Raw genomic sequence first — 22,775 nt, forward strand, 5'->3', positions numbered from 1 at the left:
TGGGTTTTTACCTCAGCCTCCCGCCCTTCAGCGGCGGGTTGCGTTCCCTCAGGGGAGTGTTAATTAGCGAGAGGCTGTGAGGGGCTGTAACTGTAGGAGTGCGAGCAATTGTTGCCGGTTTTCTTTAGTGCTGCTCGATATTGCTGCTAGGTGGAATTCCTGCCCTCGCCACAGCCCCCAGCTCCAGGCCCTGCTGCCTGCCGTTGCCTCCCCACCCTGCACGAAGGGCCCTGCGCTGCCTGCTGCAGGCAGCAGGTCCCTGTGTGAAACCTCAGCCTCCTGGACAGAGTTTAAACACCTCCGCTAGCAGGCCGAGGGATGGAAGGACATCGCTCTGAGGGTTATTGCCAGCCCTGGTGGCTCTGACAGCACTGACATTTACACAGGGAAAGAGTAAGCACCAGGAGGAGGTAGCTTAACGCAGCCGAGATGTCAGCGGAATTCTGCTGATAAACTCCACGTTTGCAAAGCTTTGTCCCTTGCAGCTATTTACCCATGTTTTTAATCATCTTAAAAAAAAATGCTTCTAATTTTCATCCCACGTGGTTATGCTAAAGAACTTGATGCCATTTGAGCAGGACTATTAAAGCTCTGGTGAAACATTAGCCATGCAACAGATATAGGATTACTTTCTGCAGAAACAAGCACCACCGCATGACACGGTATTGAAGCTGTTGTTTGCAACCATTTCAGGATGCTTTCGCAGCAAAACACCTTTTTGGACTTGATTTTTAACTGTACAGTTTAATTTATGGAGCTTTGAAATACAATGAGATGTATTTTGAAATACTTGCTATTCGTTCATGGATTTCAGAGCGACAGGAAAAATGGGAAATGTGCCTAATTACTGAAGAGAGGCCTTGGAGATGATTCCTTGAAACCACTAGGATGCCCGGGTGTTTTAAAAAGACTTTGTTTGCCTTGGCTTCTACAATAAGTTTTGCGTCTTTTATCTTAATTGCCGTCGCAATGGGGACCCAAAGGTGGATGACTGGAAAGATGCTTTGCAAAACAGGAGCTGATTTAGTCAACGCCACAGATCCAGAGCTGGTCAAGTTCATGGGAGAAATTTCCTATGGCCTTTTTAGGGGCGGCAAGATACGCCAGTGTGGGCTGGGAGGGCGTCGTTCCAAATTCACAAGTAAGTACAATTTTGGTTGAATCTCTAGTCAAATGTCTAGTTCAACTTTATAAGCACTCCATTCATTTTGTTTACATAACCTGTAGAAAGCAAATCATTATTATTAAACGTGTAATTGTGGCTTACTTGTGGTCTGTATGGTTTGGGATTTGAGTGCTATTTCAGGCTAGGTTTTCTCTCTGATTATGTTTTGTAATTCTGGAATCAAAGAACAAAAAATCCCTAGAGCTAGATTGAGTATTTCCTTTTAGTCTTGTGAAGGGAGCGAAGAGGGTTCCCTTTCAGTCTTGTGTCCCGGGAGAGTTATAGGAGGAAGTATGTTGGAGATGACCCTGTAAGTCATACTTTTCCTTGACTGAAACTTTCCTATGCCAAGTGTTGCTCTGCAATATCTGCACCTCTATTCTTGCCGTATTTGTTAAAGTGCTCCCTTTTTTCTTTTTCCTTTTTTCCTTTAAGAAGTAGAGATTTATTTAGCCGGCCCCATTTATGTATTTCTCTAGCTGTCCCAAAATAGATGTCTGCCATAGTAGATACTCCTAACTTATATTAACACGTTGAGGAAGTTTTTACTTTGTTGAAGAAGTTTTTACTTTCTTTTCTGGTAACTTCAAAGAGAGAAAAAATACTGAATGCATACAAAGTGTAGAAATATCAAAGATTTTCTTGAGCTCTCAAAAGCTGTCAGATGTTGATCTGTACTTTGGATGACTTCCAGTTTTCACACATCCTGTGCTGAAGTGAAAATGATATTTTGCATCAAAGATGTTTAGTTTGGCGGATAGATCTGCAGCATCTTAAACGAATGTAAGTTGAAGCTGCCGCCGTCTCACTCTCCCCGGGTGCACAGCAATGCTGGCCCATCCTTGGCAATGGCTGTGGTACTTAACGTAGTTGTGTGGTGAGGTAGATCAGGGAGTTAAGCTTGCTGAAAATTAGCCTGCAAAAGATCAATTTCTTTCCCATAAACTCATCCCTCTATACTGGCTCCATACATAGCTGCACAAACACCGCTATAAAGTCTTGAAAGCAGGCAGGACTGTGGTCTTAGGAGTGGTGAAGAGAACCAGAGAAACTTAGATCAGCGTGACCTGTTGTTACGCTGTGAATTTGGACTAACCGCTTTTCAGTAACCAAAATGGCTGGCAAATAGGACATCAGGTCAAAGCTCATCCTGCTCTGCTGCTGCTCCTTCTCTTCGAGGTATTCAGAAATATAGTTCCAGTTCTTTCACCCCATCCATGAATGTCAAAGAGAATGAAGAAAAAGGTAGCTGATCCTCTGTAAAAGGATTTAATCCTTTTACAACTTTCTAGCCTTGTTAGTAAACTTTCTGATTAATTACTGTGTAACCTGAGAAGGCGGCCTAGCATTCCACCCTCACCACCGACTGTATTAATACATATCTGGAGGATGTGATCCTATTCTTCTTAGACAAACAAAGCTCTCACTGAAGCTAGCAAAAATTTTTCCTGTTAGACCTGTAAAATTGGGTCAATAAACGCAGCAGACACAACCACATATTTTAAACAAGTGTACCACTTGTTTCCCTTTTAAGGGAAAAGACTTTCCCTTTTAAGTATTTTAATAGCTCCATAAAGGTTGCAACTTTCACAACACTGGCACCAAAATGGTATCATGATAGTATTCCAAAGCTGTTAAATTCACCACCTTTTGGAGGTGTTCCCATACATACTGTGTCATCTATGTCAGATCCCCGTGGTTGTTACTGGAAGTCTTAACCCATCTAAATTGGCATGAGATGTGTACGTTTTGACATCTGAATCAAGCCCCGCAAACAAACTGGGAAAGCTGGACATTTTGTCTGTGTGTACAGCAAAAACAGCTGGAATGTGTCAGCAGCCCCCAAAGCAATGTCCTTCCTCAGGGTTCTTATTTCTGTGTATTAAGACAGGCTCGCTGCTCGTGTCTTTGGGACCTGGCTGAGAGCCTCAGAAAAGACACAAAAGAATCTTTCCAACCACCCTGAAAACTCTGCTGTTTATACTAAAGCTAAATTCTATGTGCTTTGTTTTTTACTGGCAGTTATTTTCCACTGGAAAAGTAAGCTAGTTTCTGGCTTCCCATTCCTCTTCTACTTTCCTCCTTTCTTCTTGTTGGGGTCTTTTCTGTAGCTCCTGTGTATACCATACCTCGCTATAAGCCCAGTGAATTCCTGAATTCCTGAAGAGCTGGTGAATCATGGATTTTTGTATGGAATTTGTACAGTATGAAGTATTCTGAATAATCTACTGGAATTCTGTAATGTCATGATGACCAAATTATATCCTTGATATTTGCTGTGTCATCTACCAGTTATTACTGCCTGCATTTTATGTGGTTTATCTGGATTTTTTTTTCAGTTATGCAGCATAGGAAGCGATCTATTTGTTTATAATATGATGCACCTTCTTTTTAGTGACATAATTAGGCAGTTAGTCCTTCCAAATATGTATGAATGTGTGGCGCTACATTACCTGAAGGGCTCTTCTTGATCGGCCTGTATTTTAGGTTCCTTCTTGATCAGCTTTTCTCTTTCCTGTCAGTCAGCACATCGTCTACAATTCCCTCCTCATGTTTCTTCTGATTCTGTTACTGAAGGGCTGTATGATAACCTGAATTCTTGCATGTTCTGCATCTCCCTGTTGCTGGCTGATGTTACTCCATCAGTTACTCCAACGAAGTAACTGTCTGTGAAGACAAAAACAGATTAATAAAGTTGCTGTCCTTTACAGACAGGCAGGCTGCCGAGGAAGAGCTCATGTATAATGAAACCTGTGAATACTTCATGCCAAGCCTGCCCTGACAGCAGCACTTTGCAACCTTTCTATGAGTTTAACTAAAGCACTGTCCAACACCCAGAAACATGTAAAAGGGGTATAAACACTTGATGAGAAACCAGGAAGGGAATTTGAAAGTGGAAATCTGTGGGATTAGGAAAAATGAATTCAGAGTAGATCTCACTGGAGCCAGTTTTAAAGAGAGGAAGAGATAGAAAGAAGAATCACATGAGAAACTAAATCAAGCAGAAGCGACACTAATTCAGACAGCAAGGGGCTGGACAAGGAAACTGGAACTATTGGACTTCAAAGGCATGAGATTAAGAGCATGGGACAGGAATGGGAAAATCAAAGGAAAGAAGTTTGGGGTAGAGAGCAGAGGTGAAAACAAGGCAGAAAAGAATGCAAGAGCAATACAGCAGCAGAGATAAAGACATTAACAAAACTAGATAAATAACACAGTACTTAACCCTGCATCCTTATTCACAGATCCTTTGTGAGTAGTACACAATCCCGAGTTTGTCTTACGCAGTGAGAAATAAAACATTGTGAGTGTAACTACCCGAAATGATTGCTTTATAAAAATAGTCTTGTTTATATATAATTTGATTTTGGTGCATGAGTACAGTGTAATGTTTAGTGTTGTCACGAAAAAAATACACACTAAACAGATTTTTTTTTTCTTGACAGTTTTCCCACATATGGTGAAAAAGCTGAACACAGGCCTGCATGTGATGATTATAATGTTCCTCTGTGTGGCCATGGGCTTTTCTCTGGTCAGTTTTGGATTCTGCATCCTTAACGCAATAAAAGTTCCTTACCGGGCCATTAAGGGTCCAGCAGGACTATGCCTTTGGAATTTACTTGCAGGTAAAATCATTTACTAGTATTTTTCACCAGTCACATTCATAGGAAAATGTTAACTGTAAAACTTCTTTTCTTGCCTTACTCAATATCTCCCTGACTTAAATACTTGTGAATAAAATGAAGTTACCAATGAATTCTCATCTATCAAAAGAGAGCTGTCAGATGGCTTTTCAGCATATCGTGTCTAGTAAACTTTTTACAGGAGCTGCAAATGCCAGTCTTTAGGGTTCATATCACTGATAAAAGACCTTTATTATAAACTTAAATATATTATTATATTGTTTGGCAATACATTAAAGGCTAAGCATTTTGAAGGTGTTTATGCCATGTCAGTCTGTCACATTCTGTTTAAGACCCAATTTTGTATTTAATAAGTCCTTCTGAAGCACAACCAAAATGCATGTCTTGTTTTGACAACAATGGTGAATACTTCTTTCTTTTTGTTGCAGGTGGATTTATAGCACTTGCAGTCACCGGCTTTATGGCTGCTGTAAAACTTCATCACCTCACAGAAAGAATTGCCAATTTTCGGGAAAACGTCTTTCAATTTGTTATCTTAGAAGAAAGGTTTGAAGACTGTTTTTGGCTTTGTGTGGCAAGTGCCACAGCACATGCAGTGAACTTGCTGCTAATAGCCATTAGTGGTATTCATTTCCCTAAAATTAAGACTAAGACAGAAGAAGCAAATGTTACAGCAGAAGATATCATGTACTAATAAATCTACATAAGACTACTTTGGTGAAGTGAACTATCATGACAGAAACAAATTCTTGACTCGTCAGCTTTTGCTTTGGACGGAGAATTTTGGTATAGACATGAGTAAAGATGCCAATTGTAAAAATCTGCAGTACTTTTTTTAAGGTCAGTCTACAAAACCAGCAATTAGCATGTGTGGGAAAGTAGGAAAAACAAATGCTACAAATGTTATTCTCAAAACTGACCTATAGAGTTCACAGTTTTTATGAAATCTATATTTGGGCTATTTTAGAATACAGGTGATAATACAATTTCACCTAAACCAAGTATCATTTTGTTTAGAAAAAAAATATGTTTCTAAAAAATCTTCCATAATATAGGTTTATGTCAAAACAGAAAGGATGGATGTTTGCCAATTTACCTTCTCAGAATTATCTGGACATTTTTGAGAGGGTCATATAAGACATGTTCGATAATATTAAACTGCATTGAAAAAGAAGATTTCTTTATCTCTACGGCTAAATTTAAGGGAAAGCACAGGCTAATTATTTGTGATAAAGTTTTAAAACAGAAATTATCAAATCCCATGAACTAAAGAAGTGAGAAGAGTGAAGTTTACGGGACTGAAATAATTAGCTTTAGCATTGAAATGTGCAGAACGCTCAGTAAAGAAAGTTACTAGAACAATTCAACATTTTTGCTATCTAGGCAACTGATGTAGATGTTTGAATAAGGACATGATTTAGCTTAAGCCTATGAGCTTAACATTTGACCCAGATATTTATTTTCCTTCCTCTTTTAACTTTGTTTACATCTAAAGACCAATGAAAATAGATGTCTTTTGGAGTAAATTCTGCTTTCATTTGGTATTTTCATAAAATATGTTTTGCTGTTTTAAAACAGTGCTCTTAATTTACACAGCAGACTCAAACCACTAAATGCTCCAGCAGTGTTCGTGCAAGCTCCATGTGAGGTAAAAAATTAAAATAGTTCATTTCATCTTCAGCACATATGCAGCAAGACCAGCAGACATAGTGAGCAATCTCTGTTACTGTAGTTTATACCATTATACACAAGTAGAAAATGAAATATTTAACATTTGTAATCATTCAATGAACATATAATTTAAAAGAAGTTGTACAAAGACAATTATTATTTTAACACATAACTTAGCCTTTAGTAAATATAATTTTCTTTAAGAAATTAAAAGGAATCAGATTGAGACCCACCATGTAAAAAGATAACTTGGGAAATGCTTTTCTGTAGTGTGCAAGTATTACAACACATTTTTCACACTGCAAATGAAGTGCCTAATGCCCTGAAGACTTCCCCCCAAAACTATTATTTAAACTGTTATTGAGTAAAAGCAGTGGGACTACTCACTCAGGTAAAGATGAGATTGGTGGACTATTGTACTGGATTCCTAGGCAGGTTACAGTAGCTCTGAAAGAACCTTAAGAGAAGACTGTGCAAATAAAGAGGGTTAGCAGTGCTGATCAGATTTTGAATCTTGTGAACAGTGGAACATACTCTGCAGTTATAGTAAAAAAAATAAATCCTGATGCCACTTCTATAAAAGGTCTGAGTATTACTATGGGATACTGTAGCTGCATGAATGGTGAAATAACATTATCATCCAATTACTGTTTTGTGACATGATAAAACAGTATTTTCAGTTCACTTTAAAGTGAATAGAAGTATTACCGTGAAAGAATTAAACTGAATGAAAAACCAGTTGCACAGGTTGTCACAGTGAAGCACTGCTAAGACACATTCATGGCAAAACACATAGAATATTTACCCTTTTGTTGCCTGGGGGAAAAAAAAGGTTAAATACAATCACACATGGTTAAGCTATACAATTACAAAGCACGCAATAAGATTAACAGTGGCTAACTCTATCACTTAGACCTTTGCAGCTTTCCCCTTTACATCACAAAATACTTTCAGAAAATCTGGAACTTGATATTAAGTGTTATAAACTGGATATAAAGTTACCTTATTTAAACATTTTAGTTATGCTTCACATAGAGACCTACCTAATCACATGCATAACCAACATGGGGAAATGAAGGCTTCTTTGGGGGTACTTCAGAAAATTTGAAATCCCAAACAAGATAATTTATGAAGTGTATCTGTCCAGAAATTTAAAGAGATTATGGCTAATATCCTGTTTTTCCATAAAATTGAAGAGTACTTAATATGCACTGGAAATACTCATTTAATTAATGCTTGCAGAATATACAGATGCTCCATGAAGGATGTAGAGAAGCTGTGGAGCCATTCGTCAAAGAACAAAGAAACTATTCTTTGTACAGAAGAGTCACTCCAAAATTAATGAGGTTAACTACCAAAACACTTTGAGTTTTTTAGTAGTTATGATTTAACATTAAAAAAAAAAAAAGTAATTTTACAAGGTAAATAAAAATGGATGCAATTTCCTTCAGTTACTGTCTCTGAGTGACACTCCTCAATTAGATGTGTTTGTTCTGGCTCTCACACAGATGATACCATGCACGTCAGCAAACTCCAAACACTTATTCTCCACACAGTGCTCTTGCTAGAAAAGAATCTACTTCTGACACACACTGATGACCCAGTATTCTGGTGTGAATTTTCTTGTCATAACCAAAGTCAGTCTTGTTGGTCTTTCATTTTCACTTACTACATTTCTTAATTTTATTCTGGGAATTTATCACTTTTACTCAGAACCTAAATGCGAGGATATTATACAAGTAAGCTACCATCCTACGTGGGAAATTACAAAAACTTGTGTCTGAATTTGAGATATATTTTTTGCAATTCTCATACACCACTTACACTTCAGTGTTTCACACGCATATAAAATATACTGTATGGTAGCAGGTCTGTTTTTTATAGGCTGCTATAAGCCTCCAAGACAAGTTGTTTCACCCTCAGCATCACGTGTGAACACTAACCTGGAGCACACCACAAGAGGGCAAAACTCCGCCGTAACACCCGCTGCTCCTAACACCTTGCGCTAACAACGGGGGGCAGACCACGGGCCCTGTGTCGCTTATGGGCTTACAAACTGATTGGAAATTGGATCATTTCGGGTAGAGAAAAATTTTCCGAGCTGTGCGAGCCCACAGCCTCCAGCACCGACCGCCTCAAAAGGCGACGGGGCGGTGCCGCCATTTTCTTCCCTCCCCTTTTCTCCAGCACCGCCCCGCTCGGCGCGGGCTGATGAGGCGAGCAGTGCGCCGGGGTCGGCTGCCGGCACAGCCTCCTGTATCTGCTGTGGGGCTCCGGGGCTGTGAAGCATCGGGGCTGTGAGCTCCGGGGCTGTGAGCTCCGGGCATGTTGGTGCCGTGGGTGCGGCGGGTGGCTGCCCGCCGCCTGGCCGGGCATCTCCCCGGCCGGGGCTACAGCCACGGGGCGGGCGGGAAGGTGAGGGGGCAGCGGGAGCTATGGCACCGCCATCTCGCGGCTCCTCTCGCCCATGTGGGGATCGGGCGAGGTGAGGGAAGGGGGCAGGTGGTGTATTAGTGTCTTGCCGGGCTCCTTCGCCTGTCCCTGAGGCCTTGGGGAGCCGGGGCCGGGCGCGATGCGGCTCCGTGCGCTGCCCCCGGGGCTCCAGGTGAAGGAGCCGCATCTGGTGGGCGCAGAGGGGAAAAAAAAAATAAAATCTGTTGTGCCTTCAAATTACGGATAGCACGAGCTCTTGAGGCGAAACGATTGGTACTCGAGTTGGGCTGTGCCTCCTTTGTAATGTTTTGTCCTGTACCACCAACACGTGGCTCTGTGCCGTGCATGTCAGATGGGTGCGTGAGTCGACATGCACCTGTAAACCAGCAGCAGCGATCTGAGCGCTGTGCTTGTTTCTCCGTCAGGTCTCTAAAATTTCACACTGTTTACATGAATGTGCATCCTTTCCTAGGGCCTCGTTCTGGGAGCCTACTCAAGTGAGCAGGATGGAGGTGCTGCCCAGCTCACCAGTGCCGGGGATGCTTTCGATAAGCTTGTGTCGGGAAAGCTGAGAGAACTTCTGTCTGTGTAAGTGTCGGCCACCTTCCTGAAATGGATTAAAGTATCTATCAACACCAATAAGAATGGGGGTGTCTTTCTGATCATTGTTGGAATTTGAATCCACACCCCCCTCTCAGGCCAGAACTTGCTTCCTCCAGGATGAGCAGCCTGGAGGGAAACTCCTGTGGCAGAAGCCAAGCATCAAGGAAAGAGAAGCAAAATACTCACAGGGAAAGCCCTTTTCTGTGAATGATGCTGAGCCAAGCGTCCCAGCACAGTCTTGAGAAGTTCAGTGTGGTTGGGGGGTGAATGCAGTGTACCGTAAGCCTTGTTACCCTTGTTAAGGCTTCTTTACTGAAAGAACCTTCTTGTGTTGTAGTTGTGGGCCACCTTTGAAGAAAGGCAAAACGTACCTGTTCCATGGTTTGCATCAGGTATGAATGGTGGATTTTTCACGATGCATATTTATTAATATGTGAGGCTTGCCCTTGCATCTTACCTTAAGCTTGGTTCACTGCTGTGCTCACGTCAATGCTCTGCACTTCTCTTCCCTCTCTGCCATTGTTCAAGCAAGACTTTTGTCTGCGCAAAATGATATGTCACAGTTGTATGAGATGGGGATTCACCTGCTTAAAGTTAGGCTTTTGTTGCCCTTTGAGAAGTCTTAACACATCTAATGTGTGTGGATGGAGCTGGCTGGTTACGACTTGAACCTTTTTGGTGCAATAGCTAGAGGCTAGGCAGACTTTCAATATGACACTAGGTGTTCTTGTGTAAGTAATTACATTGTACATTAGGGCTATGTAAATGATTTTAAATAAATCAATTTGTAGTGATTATTGCCTACCATGTATAAATACCTACATGGAGAACACAGGTGATATTCTGCTCAGTAGAAAGGCTGTCATGAATGTCATGGAAGGTCCCATTATGCCAGTTCTGCATACAGGATGACCTGTGAGTAGGAAATCTCTGCAAGAGCATGTTGGAGAATCTGGCCTAATGCCCTCTTAGTATTTAAAATAATGATAGCTAAAAAAAGGATAACTTGAATCATTGATCTTCTGGATAGCTTATGTTAGTTCCACCATCTTGTGGACTAAGAGGCTTTATGGTGTAGCAGATTGGAAACTGATTGAATCTGACAGAGCAGCTGTTTGTGATGGAAAGGTAAGGGAGAGCCTAAGATTAAGTTCATTTTTTCTTGAGAGCAGTGGGAATCACATGTATTAAACCATACTCAAGGTTATACAAATTTGACTTTGTTCTTAAAAGACTCCTTTCATCTTCGTTATCTCTTCTTTTTTGCCCGTTACTTTCAGTTTATGAGGCAAGAATGTAGTTTGCTGTGCTACGTTACTTTCCTGAATTCTGGATCTGTGTACCTTTGCACAGCTTTTGTTTGGTACTTGGCTAATCATGCCAGCTCAGCTCCTGAGCCGAGCTTGTAGGCGTGACCTTTGAAGAGATTTTATTAGCTTGAACATAGCACTGAGCTAAAATGGGTACACTTCAAAGGACAGAAGTGTCTTTTGCTATGTGGTGAGCATAAAGCCCTATCTGCTGCAATATAAATTGTGAAATGGGCAACCAGGACAACTGTTTGGATGCCTGTGGCAAACGACTGGGAGTGTAAAATGGTGGTACCATACTGGCGCTCTTATGCAGAAATCTGCGTGACGTAGAGAAAGAACTGAATGTATTTTAATGCTGTGTTTGGTTTGGTTGAGAAAGTGGAGTCTGTAGCAACTCCATGCTGTGGCTGTAACAATGAAGAAAGTGAATCCCTTTGTGTGTTGGCTTTGTGTAGGACTTTCCAAGTGTGGCTGTAGTTGGCTTGGGTAAGAAGAATGCTGGAGTAAATGACCAAGAAAACTGGAATGAAGACAAAGAAAATATTCGTGCAGCTGTTGCAGGTTAACTGTTTTCTTATTTTCTTAACCTTTTGTCTAGAAAAGCCTTTTAATGGTGCAGCATGTTCCATTTTTGAAAAGCGAGTCTACATACGCTTTTGTTTTGAAATGCAAAACATACTGCATAGTTTGGGAAATGCATTTACTTGTCATTGACATTCAGGAGATTTTTTCTTAGTGAGGAAGAAGTTACACAGCATGTAAATCAACCTGCAGACAGGTAACTTCAGTACTTCTCCTAAATGGTGGGGTATTGAAAATGCACTTGTTTAATTGCTATGATTTTGAAGCCTGAGAGCTCACTTAATGCTCTCTTATTACTACTTAATGCTCTCATGCTCTCAAAGGCCTCTTGTTTTCCTGTGTTACTGAAATTGTGGTGCATGGGCACAAAGGTAACAGTGGGCACCTCATGTAACCGTGAGGTGTGTTGTACTTTGATAAATCTGTACTTTCAGGAATTGTAGCTAGCAGAGACACCTGATAACTCTACTGTTTCTCCTTATAACAAATAAATTTTAACTTCACAGCTTAGACATTGCTGGCTGGGGCGTCAACTCACAGCTAAGCACCCACACAACTGTTTGCTCACTTTCCCCTCAGTGAGACAGAGAATAAGAAGAGTAAAAGCAGGAACACTCATTTGCCAAGGTAGACGGTTTAATAATTGAAGGAAAGAAAACATTATGCAAAAGCTATTGCTTGCCACCTCCCGCAAGCAGACCAATGTCCATCCAGTTCTAAACAGTGGCTACTTTGAAAGACAGTATCTGCCTGTCCCCACCACCAAGCTTTTATTGCTTGTGAGCAGGATGTTGGTTATGTGATACAGAATATCCCTTTGGTTAGTTCTGGTCAGCAGTCCTGGCTGTGACCTCTGCCGTTTACTTGCCTACCCACAGCCTACTCGCTGGGATAGGGCGCAGAGTGAGAAGCGGGAAGTCTTGGTGCTGTGTGAGCACTGTTCAGCCATAGCCAAAACATTGCTGTGTTATCAATGCTGTTTTGGTCAAAAATCCGAAACTTCTATGGAGGCTGCTGTAAAAAAACATTAACTCCACTTCATCCAGACCCAGTAAAAGGTCCTCTGTCTTAATCAAGGGTGACTGTTGCATCCAACTGTGTATAAAACAAGAATAAAGAGCTCTCACAGTAGAGGTTATGATCTGAGACAAGAGGTCAGTCACACATGTATGACAGCTTTTTGTCCAAAGGGCTAGCCTGCGTTGTCTCACCAGCTGCCAAAACAGTTACATTTTGCTGTAAAAACACTGTTAAATGTATGGAATATATCTTCTAACTCTTTTCTAAGAAAAGAAAGGTTTAGTCTTAGGAAAAAATAAATCACAGCAAATTTCTGATACCTATAGGCCTCATAACCCATAACACTCCAGAAGAGTGGTTTTCTTTGATGTGGTATGACAAAGGAATCAGAACGACTGGGGAATTTCGTTTTTATTCTTGTGAAATAGCTCGATCATTGAAACTTATTAAGTGATATTTTTCATCAAAATGTGTCAATGTGTGATCATTAACATTTTAAATTATTTTACTACATGATCCTTTTTGTTTATTTACTTATTAACTGGGATATCTTGAGTAAAGCTATTTTTTTCCTTGAAGTGTTATACTGATCACATCAGACACCTGTTTTGCTGTTCTGTGCAGTACTCGGCCTATTGATTCCATACTGTATTTCTCAGTTGGTTGTAGACAGATCCAAGATCTGGAAATCCCCTGTGTTGAAGTGGACCCTTGCGGAGATGCTCAAGCGGCCGCAGAAGGTGCTGTCCTTGGATTGCATGAATACAACGAGCTGAAGCAAAAAAAGAAAACTGCAGTTACTCCTCAGCTTCATGGAAGGTGATGGCAGAAGGAAAGCTTGCATATTTATTTATTTGTTTATAAAACTGTGCATGAGAAAGCCCTATTAATTTTATTTCTAACAGCAATTTCTGCTTAAGGAAATTCAAGTGAGTCCAAGGAGTTAAGTATTTAACACCTCAGTGTTTGCTCCATAGGTCTTGTTAGTATGCCTTGTTCTGAGGATAAGGGTAAATAAATGCTGCTTCATAGAAAAGAAGGTCCAGGGTAAAAATAAAAGTAAAAAATTACTTGAAACATTGTTCTGATGTAAAAGGACTTATACTGGTATTGCATGCCAAAATTGTGGAGCAGAGGTATTTCAAACTCTGTAAGGGAACAAATCCTTTTGATAATTAGGAAATGCTGAGACCAGACCATGCCATGATGAGTATGTCTTACATAGTTCACCTGTTATATTTGTACTCACAGAACAAAATGCAAGAAGAAAAGCTTTGGTGCTTATGGACTTTAAGTAAACATCACTGTTCCTTGAGGGCAGAAAGTAGTATCAGGGTTTTTGCTTCTTGGTGTACCTTTCTTCTCCAAACTCTGTTACTAAGCAATAGGCACTGAGGGATCTGGAAGTAGACCTTAGTAACTATTAAGACTGATGTAAAGCAGGCATTGAGAACCTCAGGCTTCTCAGTGTTCTCTAGATTGCCAGCCCCATTGAGCAATGGGACAGCAATACCCCTGACCTTTTTGCTGATGATGTACCAGTTGAAGCCCTCTTGTTGCCTATCCCACGTTTTGCTAGTTTCTCTCTAGCTGAGATTTGGCTTCTTAATTCCATCCCGGCATATCCAAGCAATGTTTCTATATTCCTCTTGGCGTCCATCTGCCCTGTGTTGCTCTTTTGAGAGCAGAATCCAGCTTAATCCCCTGCTTCATGACATCTTTTAAAGCAAATAAGCAAGTCTTTTAGTTCTGTGTCAGTAAAATGAGAGGTTATGTACTGGTAGTGTTGCAAAATAATCAGAGAGATCCCTATTTCCTATATAGTCAGCTTTTTGAATGTTTGTCCTATCTTTTGTTAGTGAAATGTCTGTAGTGCACTGTGAATTGAGATCCAAGTTCCACTCTTATCACATAATCGTGTTTCAGCAAATTGAAAGACAGACTTGGAGGCTTTGTATGGTAAATAAAAAATTTCAGGGGTGTTGTAGTTAATGCGATTACAAACTTTGGAAGGGATATTAAACCCTGTCCTTAAAGTTTACGCCAATTTCTGACTCCTAAGGATTAGGGCAAGACCACATATATGAGATAATTTCGCATCTGTCTGCTCTAGGATTCTTCTAGCTTTCTCTGAAGCATTTGGCACTCACTGGAACCAGAGATGAGATTATTAGACTAGATACACATTGGATCTCATCCTAAATTCCTTGTAGGATGAGTAATAAGAGGTTCTTAATTCCCCTGAATTAATAATACCGTATTTTCAGATGGGAGAGAACAAATAAATGCTGACATTATTTTACTCTTGTAGAAGTCTGTGATCATGATTGTTGTATGGTGTTGTTTAGTGCTGGAAGTGAAGCCTGGCAGAAGGGTGTTATCTACGCTGAGGGTCAGAACCTCGCTCGGTACCTGATGGAGGCTCCAGCTAATTATGTAACTCCAATCAAATTTGCTGAATATATTGAACAGAAGCTCAGAAGTTTCAGCAGCAACGTGAAGGTCCATATAAGGTAAAATCCACTGAAATGATTCCTTTATAGGGTAAGAAACCTTCCATGCCAAATTTGCTGCATGCTTTTGTTTTCATTCTGCTATTTCAAATGACAAAAGCAGGTAAAGTAGTTGGCAAAAAGGCATTAAGGTCCCCAGACTGCAGGCTCCTCTCAGCATTAGAAGATGAGCTTCTAGCTAGCAGAGTAAGCAAGTTACTGTGAGACAATAAAATGATTGTCAATTAGTCATGCCGTCAATTAATTTCTTAATTGACGTGCTGTGAAAGAAGACGCCTGATGAAGAATCAGTGAATAATCTACAAATACCGGGTACCTTTTTTCTAACACCTTGTGTTTTCTTCCCAACTGTTAGCCTTTCTTTTGTTGTTGTTGTTTTTTGTTTATTTATTTGGATGTGATAATTAAATATCCTCTATTTACTGCTGCTGGGTTTTGTTGCTTTTAAGCTTTTAAAAATCTTGAAAGGGCTAGGGCCCTACAAGCCCTCACAATTGAATTTGCACAGCTAACGTTTCCTGCCTCTGAATTTCTAGATACTGTCCTTTAGTGGAAACAGGCTAATTGGTTGTGGAAGTGTTGGAGGCTATTTTGATTTCCCTCAATCTTTTGCTTTTTATCAACTCTGCACATAGTTAACCATTTTGATAACAGAAAGCTAAACTGTAACTCGATGCAATGTTGTTGCTCCATGTGCCTTCAAAGACTACAGCCTGAGGGCCAAGTAAAAAGTTTAATGTTTCTGATGCAGAAAGTATAGATTGGTCTTGTTAAAAACAAACAAACAAAAACTGAGCAGCAACTTGGAGGCAGTATTTTTCTGTTTCACAAAAGTAGTAATAATGGTGGCATTTAAATGACTGTTTCCAATTCAGCTAACTAAAATGGAATTAATAGTTTGTGTACAAACCTTCAAGAACTGTGATTTTTAAAAGCAGACGAGCAAAAACAGCTTGGTCAAAGTGTCCAACTTAAACTTACACATATATATTTCTGTTTCAGGCCAGAGTCTTGGATAGCAACACAACAGATGGGAGCATTCCTGAGTGTAGCTAAGGGTTCAGATGAACCTCCCATCTTTCTGGAGATTCACTATTTAGGTGGTGCTAATGCAAATGACTCTCCTTTGGTATTTGTAGGAAAAGGAGTTACATTTGACAGGTATGTATAGTAATAACTTGAATAATTTAGGGGCAGGGGGATGCTGTGCTTCAGTTATTAAAGGATGGAGCACAAATGGACTAGTTGTGTAAGTCAGCCAAGAGATACACACTTCTGACAGTAATCCTGTTAAACGCAGAGGCGAGGCTCTCCTTGTGCCTTCCTGCTCTTCATGTTCAATGCAGAGATGCTTTTTCATTGCTCAGCACATCTTTCAATGCCATTCTGGTGAACTTGCCCTATATAGTAGGTTGTGCTGCCTTTCCTGGGGATAAGACAAGCTTGAGTGATTGAAATAAGTAGAAGCGATATGCCTTTGGTTTGTAAGGGGAAAATGGAAATCTAGAAGGAAAGAAAACAAAACTTAGTGTCTTTTTCTTTCTTTTTTTTGGCCTGAGCAAACCTTGGGAGGAAGAATTTACATGTTGAGAGTTGCAGTCTGTCACTGGACATCTAGTTCATGCTTAAGCAAAGTAAAAACAGTTCATTCTTTGCAGCAATTCCTTTAATAGGACATAAAAGACGGTTATAACTACTGAACACTTTATCAGTCTGTTCTCCTTCCATATGCTTGGTTTTACCAAGTCTACTCTTTTATGCTTGTGTTGTACTCTTCTGCTGTTATGAAGACCATTGAGCACGTGAGAAAAATGTCTATTTTTTTTTTAGTCCACTACAGATCACCTGAATTTTTCTAGATTCCTTGTTTTTCAGTATGTGTGCTAGGGTGTTGCAAGAATGTCTAAAAACACTGAGTCTGGCGTTTACTGACATTTGGTGCTGAAACACACTGATGGACAGAGTATTACCAACATATGCAACGCCCAGCTCCTCCGTGTTGATGATACTGTTCTGCTCGTTTCAGTGGTGGCATCTCACTGAAGCCGTCATCGGGTATGGATGCGATGAGAGCAGATATGGGAGGGGCAGCAACTGTCTGTTCGGCCATTGTGACTGCAGCAGCGTTAAATCTACCTCTTAACATAATTGGTAAGTGTGTTTGTGTGAGAATCTGAAAATATTAATTTTACAAGGCTGTTTAGACAAGGTCCTTTCCTAGTATCAGCCATTGCTGCGAGACGTTCTGTCCTACAAAAATGTCATGGGCTTTTTCAGACCTGCTCATCTCATTCATTTCCTTAGCTTCTCTTCTGTTTTTACTTGGTTATCAAAACTCACTAGCTTTGCTTGAATAAAATATTGCAAGACAGAATACAATTTTTGAGGGCATGATTTTTAGATCTTAGGAGAGACTAAGGAGACTTAGGAGAGACTAAAACAAGTTTATCAACAAGCTTTGCAGAAGTCCTGCTATTTCATTCCAAGAAGAAATGTGGATACCTGTAAAAACAATTAAAAATGAAAAGTAGGTGAGCTACTTCTGTGAATGTTTGCCCCAGCTGAACAGGATAACAGCTTTTGTTTCCTTAGGTGAATGTCTCTGCCAAAACTTAAAAACAGCTAAGACAAAAAAGCTTTCTGATGGTATTTTTGAATTCTGAGCAGTGCTTATTTTTTCTGCAGAAATGTTGCTCAGCTAGAATTGGCTGTTTAAGGAACTGTTGTTGTCTTTTTTTAAAAAAAAAAAAAAAAAAAAAAAAGAAACAGTCGCTGGTAACGTAATCCATTCTAGGTTTTTATGTTTGAGTGCCGTAACTTTCAGGGAACCAGTGTTTTAGTCGCTTACATACTTCAACCAGTAGAGGGCAGTGAACCACACATCCTTAGGAGATTCCTCCAATAGAAGGATAGAATAGGAAGTGTTAAGCAGAAATCAGTGGAGCAAGTCTCTGTCTGCCACTACACTGAGAAGTGGTTGTTCACAATTCTCTTATTCCTTGTTCTTTGAGCTGAACACAGGAGCAGGTTTTCCCTGGGAAAGGTGGAAAGTCTTTCATCCCATTATTCCATTTGTGGTTTTGATGTTGACTCTTTTGCGCCGCTACTTGCTCTTACAGTTGGCATTCTGTGACAGTTCCTTGGACCCCTCTTGGCATTACACAATGAGCAGAGCTTGAACAGCTCAGAGAGTGGAAGTTTTTATTTTCAGAAAGAAAGAAATCCCTTTACATGTTTACTAATTGTTCAGATATGGAACACATAAGATGCTATTTGTTGACAGGAGCTTCAGTGAATTTTAAAGCTCCTCTGCTCTCACTTGTCTAGGTATAAAGTAGAAGTAAATCCTAGTGTTAAAAGGGTGTAGGTGAGAATTTTGTGGTGCACCATGCAGAGAAATTTCACCGATTGACAATTGGACCATGTGTCTTTCAGTGACCAGGAAAACTTAGCTATTGAACGTAATTCAAGATGAGAATACTACTGCTTTCTTAAGGTGTTTTTTTTTCCCCTCTTAAGTATTTTTTTTTCTGCCTCTTTTCTGAGAAGGAAACCGGTAATGTACTTTTCTTTTTCTCTCTGAGGTTTGGCACCCCTATGTGAAAATATGCCCAGTGGTAAGGCAAACAAGCCTGGGGACGTAGTTAGAGCCAAGAATGGAAAAACAATACAGGTATGCATCTGAAACTTGGATTTTGAATACTTTTGGTGAATTGGTTTAATTGATCAAGTTACATGACTGCAGTCAGTGTACATGTTTGAAAAGACCCTTTATAAAGAAATACAGTGCAAATGTAATGTTTTTACAAATATAAGAAGTATTAATTTAGTTAGAAGTTAAATTATTAGAAATTGCTATCATAGGATTCTTTCAAATATAAATATTGAAGAGGTTAGACATGTTTTAGAAATCACTAGGAAAAACTGAAAAGTTTGTTAACTTAGTGAACATGCTAGAAAATAAAATCATAAACTTCTCTGAGAGGAGAAAGTTAAAGGGGTCATTGATTTATTTATTTTAATAAGGAACTGTTACCAGGCATGCATCTGTGATTTCTTGTGGATCCTTCTCCTTCTTTGCTGTTTCCATGGGCCAGATCTCTGTGCTTGCTCAGAAACAGCCCTGGGGTTGCTGGGGCTTTGCTGGGAGTGGTGACCTGCCTCCTGCGCTGCACTGGGGCTCCTCTCCTGCCTCCAGGCCCTTCTGAGGAAATTGAGTAAATTTTGATTAAAGTTCCTGGGGCCTGTGACAGTGCATTCACAATCTGACAGTTGTTTAAGAGAATATGTAAGAAACAAGTCAGTTAAAGGGATGTCTTTAGTAGTTCATCTATTTTTGTTAACTTTGCACCTGAAGGTTGACAACACAGATGCAGAAGGAAGGCTGCTATTAGCTGATGCTCTCTGTTATGCCCACAATTTTAATGCCAGGGCTATTGTGAATGCTGCAACACTGACAGGTAAGCAGTCTCCCTTCCCTGCTTCATTTTAGATGTCAGGTCTTTGTTATTAACTGGCTATGGATTAGTTACACTATGTATACAAATTCAGCCTGAATTTAAAAGCAGCTGAGATGATTTTATATGTTGTAGGACAAGAGCTTGCAGAGTTAATGCTCTAACAATTTCTACAGCTGCTTGTCTCCAGGGCTGGCAGGTATTGGCATGCAGGGTACAAGCTAAGCAGTGCATGTGAAGTTGGTCCTGGCCCAGCTGGGCTGAAAGTAATAAGCTCAGGAAGACCTATGCAGGCTTGGATGTTTCTGCACAATAGTGCCCAGTGCTTCCATTTCTGGGTGAGCTTAATGATGATTTCCAGGCAATCATGTCACCCAACATCTGAGCGAAGAACTTCCAGCTCCTGTGTGGTGCAAAGAAACTGGCATGGCTGTGGAAGAATCTTGCCAGTTCTGTATGGTACTAGCCATGCTGGAGCCAAAATAGCTCCTTTGTGAACAGCCTCTTAGTGCCTGAGTTCTGACTTACCCAGCACCAGTTCTTCCATTTGCTGAGCTGCCTCAGGTGTCCGTGATTCTATGTCCTAGGAGAGTCATTATCATCTTCCCAGGAAGTCATTCCAGTGAAGTATCTTTTTGCATACTTTCAGGCATGAAAAAATGTGTTTTAATTGTTTTACCTCTACAGCTATATATGAATGAAGCTATAATTTTAAATCTAAAAGCTGCAAAAATAGCATTAATGGTGTATGCATCTTATGAACGGCAGCAACAAGCTGTCATGGGTGAAGTGACTTTGCCTGAAAGGTGAGCAAACATGGAGGAGTGGTTCAGATAGGAGTCAACTCTGTTGTTTAATGAATAAGCTGAGAAGAATAATCATCTTTCTGTATAGAAACTGGTGCTTTAAATCATGTTCTGTAAGCTTTTAACAGTTCAAATGCTGTGGAAAATGTCTATAGACAGAAGGGAAGCTTATGTTAAGATGGTTGGCTTGTATGGCAATATTTCTGTATGAGGCGTGATACGGGAAAGAGGCTGCTGCCACTACGGACTGTTGTGTTGGGAATCCCTGGGCACGAACAGAAAGGAGGACAGCTCCCGCAGAAATTTCTTTGACATACTATTTTTGTTCAAGTTTTCTTATTCATTTGTTTGTTTTTTAAATCTCCCTGGGGATTGAGTGCCATAAATAGCATCAGCATTAGAGAAGCATTTCTGTGGCAACAAATAACTAAATATGTATGTAATCTCTCTGCTTTAGGCATGGTTTATTATTTTGATAGTGATTATTTTTATTTAAAGTACATTTGCATATGTTGTGCAACAAATCTACATAAGTGAAATTCACAAAAGCAAAAATACCAGCTAGAAAATTGCGTAAGTCTATAAATTTGAAAAAGTCTAATCATCTATGTTTTCTGTATGAAAACAATTGAGTTTTTTTTGAGAGGAGATGTATTTCTGAATACATTGTGTTAGACATTGCTAGGAAACGTCAAGCTGAAAGCAGAAAGTCTAGTTTTATGAGATGTGGGAATATCATTTTTATGAATTCTTATCCTCTTTGAGCATGTAAACTTTTAAACAACTTTTGAACTTTTAAAAATAAATACAAGTGTATTAAAATCTTTGGTTGGTTTGTGGACTTTAGAAGTCACTGATAATGAGAATTGAGAAGGAAAGTACTATGAGGAGTCTGGATGCAGAGTCCGTACTCAAGTCCACCTGTGCCTTCATTGTATAACCTTCAGGACGTCTTTCTGTAGGTGCCATGGATGTTGCGTTGGGGTCTGCTGCGACTGGAGTGTTCACAAATTCATCTTGGCTTTGGAATCACCTTTATGAGGTAGTCCATCAACGTTATCAAATAATAATTCAGTAATAGCTGTGGTTACTAAACAGTGCTTTACAGAAAGTCTTTATGCCAACCTAAAAGGTATGTTAATACATTTTGAAATCTCATAGGAGTGTGTTAGTATTGCATTTAATTGAAAAATACATAATGATGACTATTAATTACTGGCTCTTTAGTGAGGTTTAGTATCATACAGCAGAAAGCATGAATCATTATCTCAAGTATCTGCATCCTTTGATAACTTACTGCATATGCATAAGCTCTGGATTACTGACAGTAATTAATTAGTTTTTGTTAAAAAGATTGTTGGTCTTACTTAGTAATAAGAGAAATTCAGAGATGCCTTGTGAGTGGCTGAAGTGTGATAGATAAAGGAAGCCTCTGAAGGGAAGCATTTGAGAAAATATACGTTAACAGGAAAAAATTATATGAAGGGGGGAAAGTATTCTTTAGATTTTTGCCTGTTGACTACCACTAAAGTACCCAAAAAGGAGGCTTCATTGTGTTCCAGAGTTTCAAACCAATCAAAGCTAGACGAAGATAAGCATGCATAATGGTGGAACTTATAAATGCAGCTTTATTAAAAAAAAAAAGAGGAAAAAACCACCAAAACTACCATAGTGAACTTTGCCCCAACTATCACTGTTTCTTTTTCAGGCCAGCATTTTGACAGGAGACCGAGTATGGAGAATGCCTCTTTTTGAACATTACACCAAACAAGTAACAGACTGTCCTCTCGCAGACCTGAGTAACATTGGAAAGTACAGCAGGTAGATGTGCTAACAGCCTTCAGGCACCCTTTCCCTTCAGTGTATTAGTCCAGCCTTTGTGCTGTTTGTGTTGTTTCTAAAGTGACACCATCTTTCTGCTTCCCACAGAGCTGGGGGAGCGTGCACAGCTGCTGCCTTCCTGAAAGAATTTGTGACTGCCTCTCACTGGGCTCATTTGGATATAGCTGGTGTGATGTCAAATAAAGACGAGGTGCCCTATCTTCGAAAAGGCATGGCAGGACGGCCTACACGAACATTAGTAGAGTTTGCTGCTCGATTAGGGCAAGACAGTCACAATACCAAATAAATGCTTATTCTAAAATCATCCATTCTGCCTTAAGAAAAAAAAAAAAGTAAAGAAGTGTTAATAACGGAGTGCCCCAAACATATTTTCACTATAGCAATGACCTACACTTACATTTTGTAAATCATTACTGGGTAAGAACATCTCAGCTTCGATATTTGTCTCCCTACGATATGCAGTTTAAAATAAAAAGATGCTGTTTTGAACTATTTGAGGTATTTAATAGCAAAATGTGATCATGGAAAATACCTGAGCTCCTATTTTATATGTAAAGTAAACATAATCATTGTAATCAATAAATCTCCAATTTGTGTGGGTACACGTTTTGATTTAGAGAGAAATAAGAGGGGGATGGTGTAGCTGTGCCTCTGTTTTGGATGGCTAATATAGTAGGAAAGGTAATGCTGGAGGGTTGTTAATAAAAGTCCCCTGAGCATAAAGAA

General features: G+C 39.9%; 2 protein-coding genes and 1 long non-coding RNA gene across 4 annotated transcripts; 2 read left to right on the forward strand and 1 right to left on the reverse strand.

Annotated features, from left to right (window-relative positions):
• Positions 1-888: 888 nt before the first annotated feature.
• CLRN2 (clarin 2) lies at positions 889-7,040 on the forward strand. Its single transcript, XM_048046126.2, has 3 exons — positions 889-1,141; positions 4,612-4,791; positions 5,238-7,040. Exons 1-3 carry the CDS (start codon positions 889-891, stop codon positions 5,501-5,503), a joined length of 699 nt encoding a protein of 232 aa, XP_047902083.1. The 3' UTR covers positions 5,504-7,040.
• Positions 1,135-8,566, reverse strand: LOC136790645 (uncharacterized). The gene is made up of 4 exons (XR_010830971.1): positions 8,424-8,566; positions 6,868-6,949; positions 3,619-3,832; positions 1,135-2,081 (listed from the first exon to the last, which is right to left on the reverse strand). It is a non-coding gene; the product is annotated as an uncharacterized lncRNA (long non-coding RNA).
• A 120-nt stretch (positions 8,567-8,686) lies between these two features.
• Positions 8,687-22,651, forward strand: LAP3 (leucine aminopeptidase 3). Of its 2 annotated transcripts, none has more exons than XM_048046123.2 (13): positions 8,687-8,895; positions 9,386-9,501; positions 9,854-9,908; positions 11,285-11,390; positions 13,091-13,250; positions 14,780-14,944; positions 15,947-16,105; positions 16,971-17,095; positions 18,529-18,617; positions 19,302-19,404; positions 21,170-21,249; positions 21,916-22,028; positions 22,137-22,651. In XM_048046123.2, the coding sequence occupies exons 1-13, from the start codon at positions 8,806-8,808 to the stop codon at positions 22,333-22,335; spliced, it is 1,560 nt and encodes a 519-aa protein (XP_047902080.2). In that variant the 5' UTR covers positions 8,687-8,805; the 3' UTR covers positions 22,336-22,651. The 2 variants fall into 2 exon arrangements, with proteins under 2 accessions (XP_047902080.2, XP_066851788.1); XM_066995687.1 differs by lacking the exon at positions 8,687-8,895 and adding an exon at positions 8,933-8,965.
• Positions 22,652-22,775: the final 124 nt, after the last annotated feature.

Source organism: Anser cygnoides, chromosome 4 (assembly GCF_040182565.1).
Source record: "Anser cygnoides isolate HZ-2024a breed goose chromosome 4, Taihu_goose_T2T_genome, whole genome shotgun sequence".
NCBI lineage: Eukaryota > Metazoa > Chordata > Aves > Anseriformes > Anatidae > Anser > Anser cygnoides.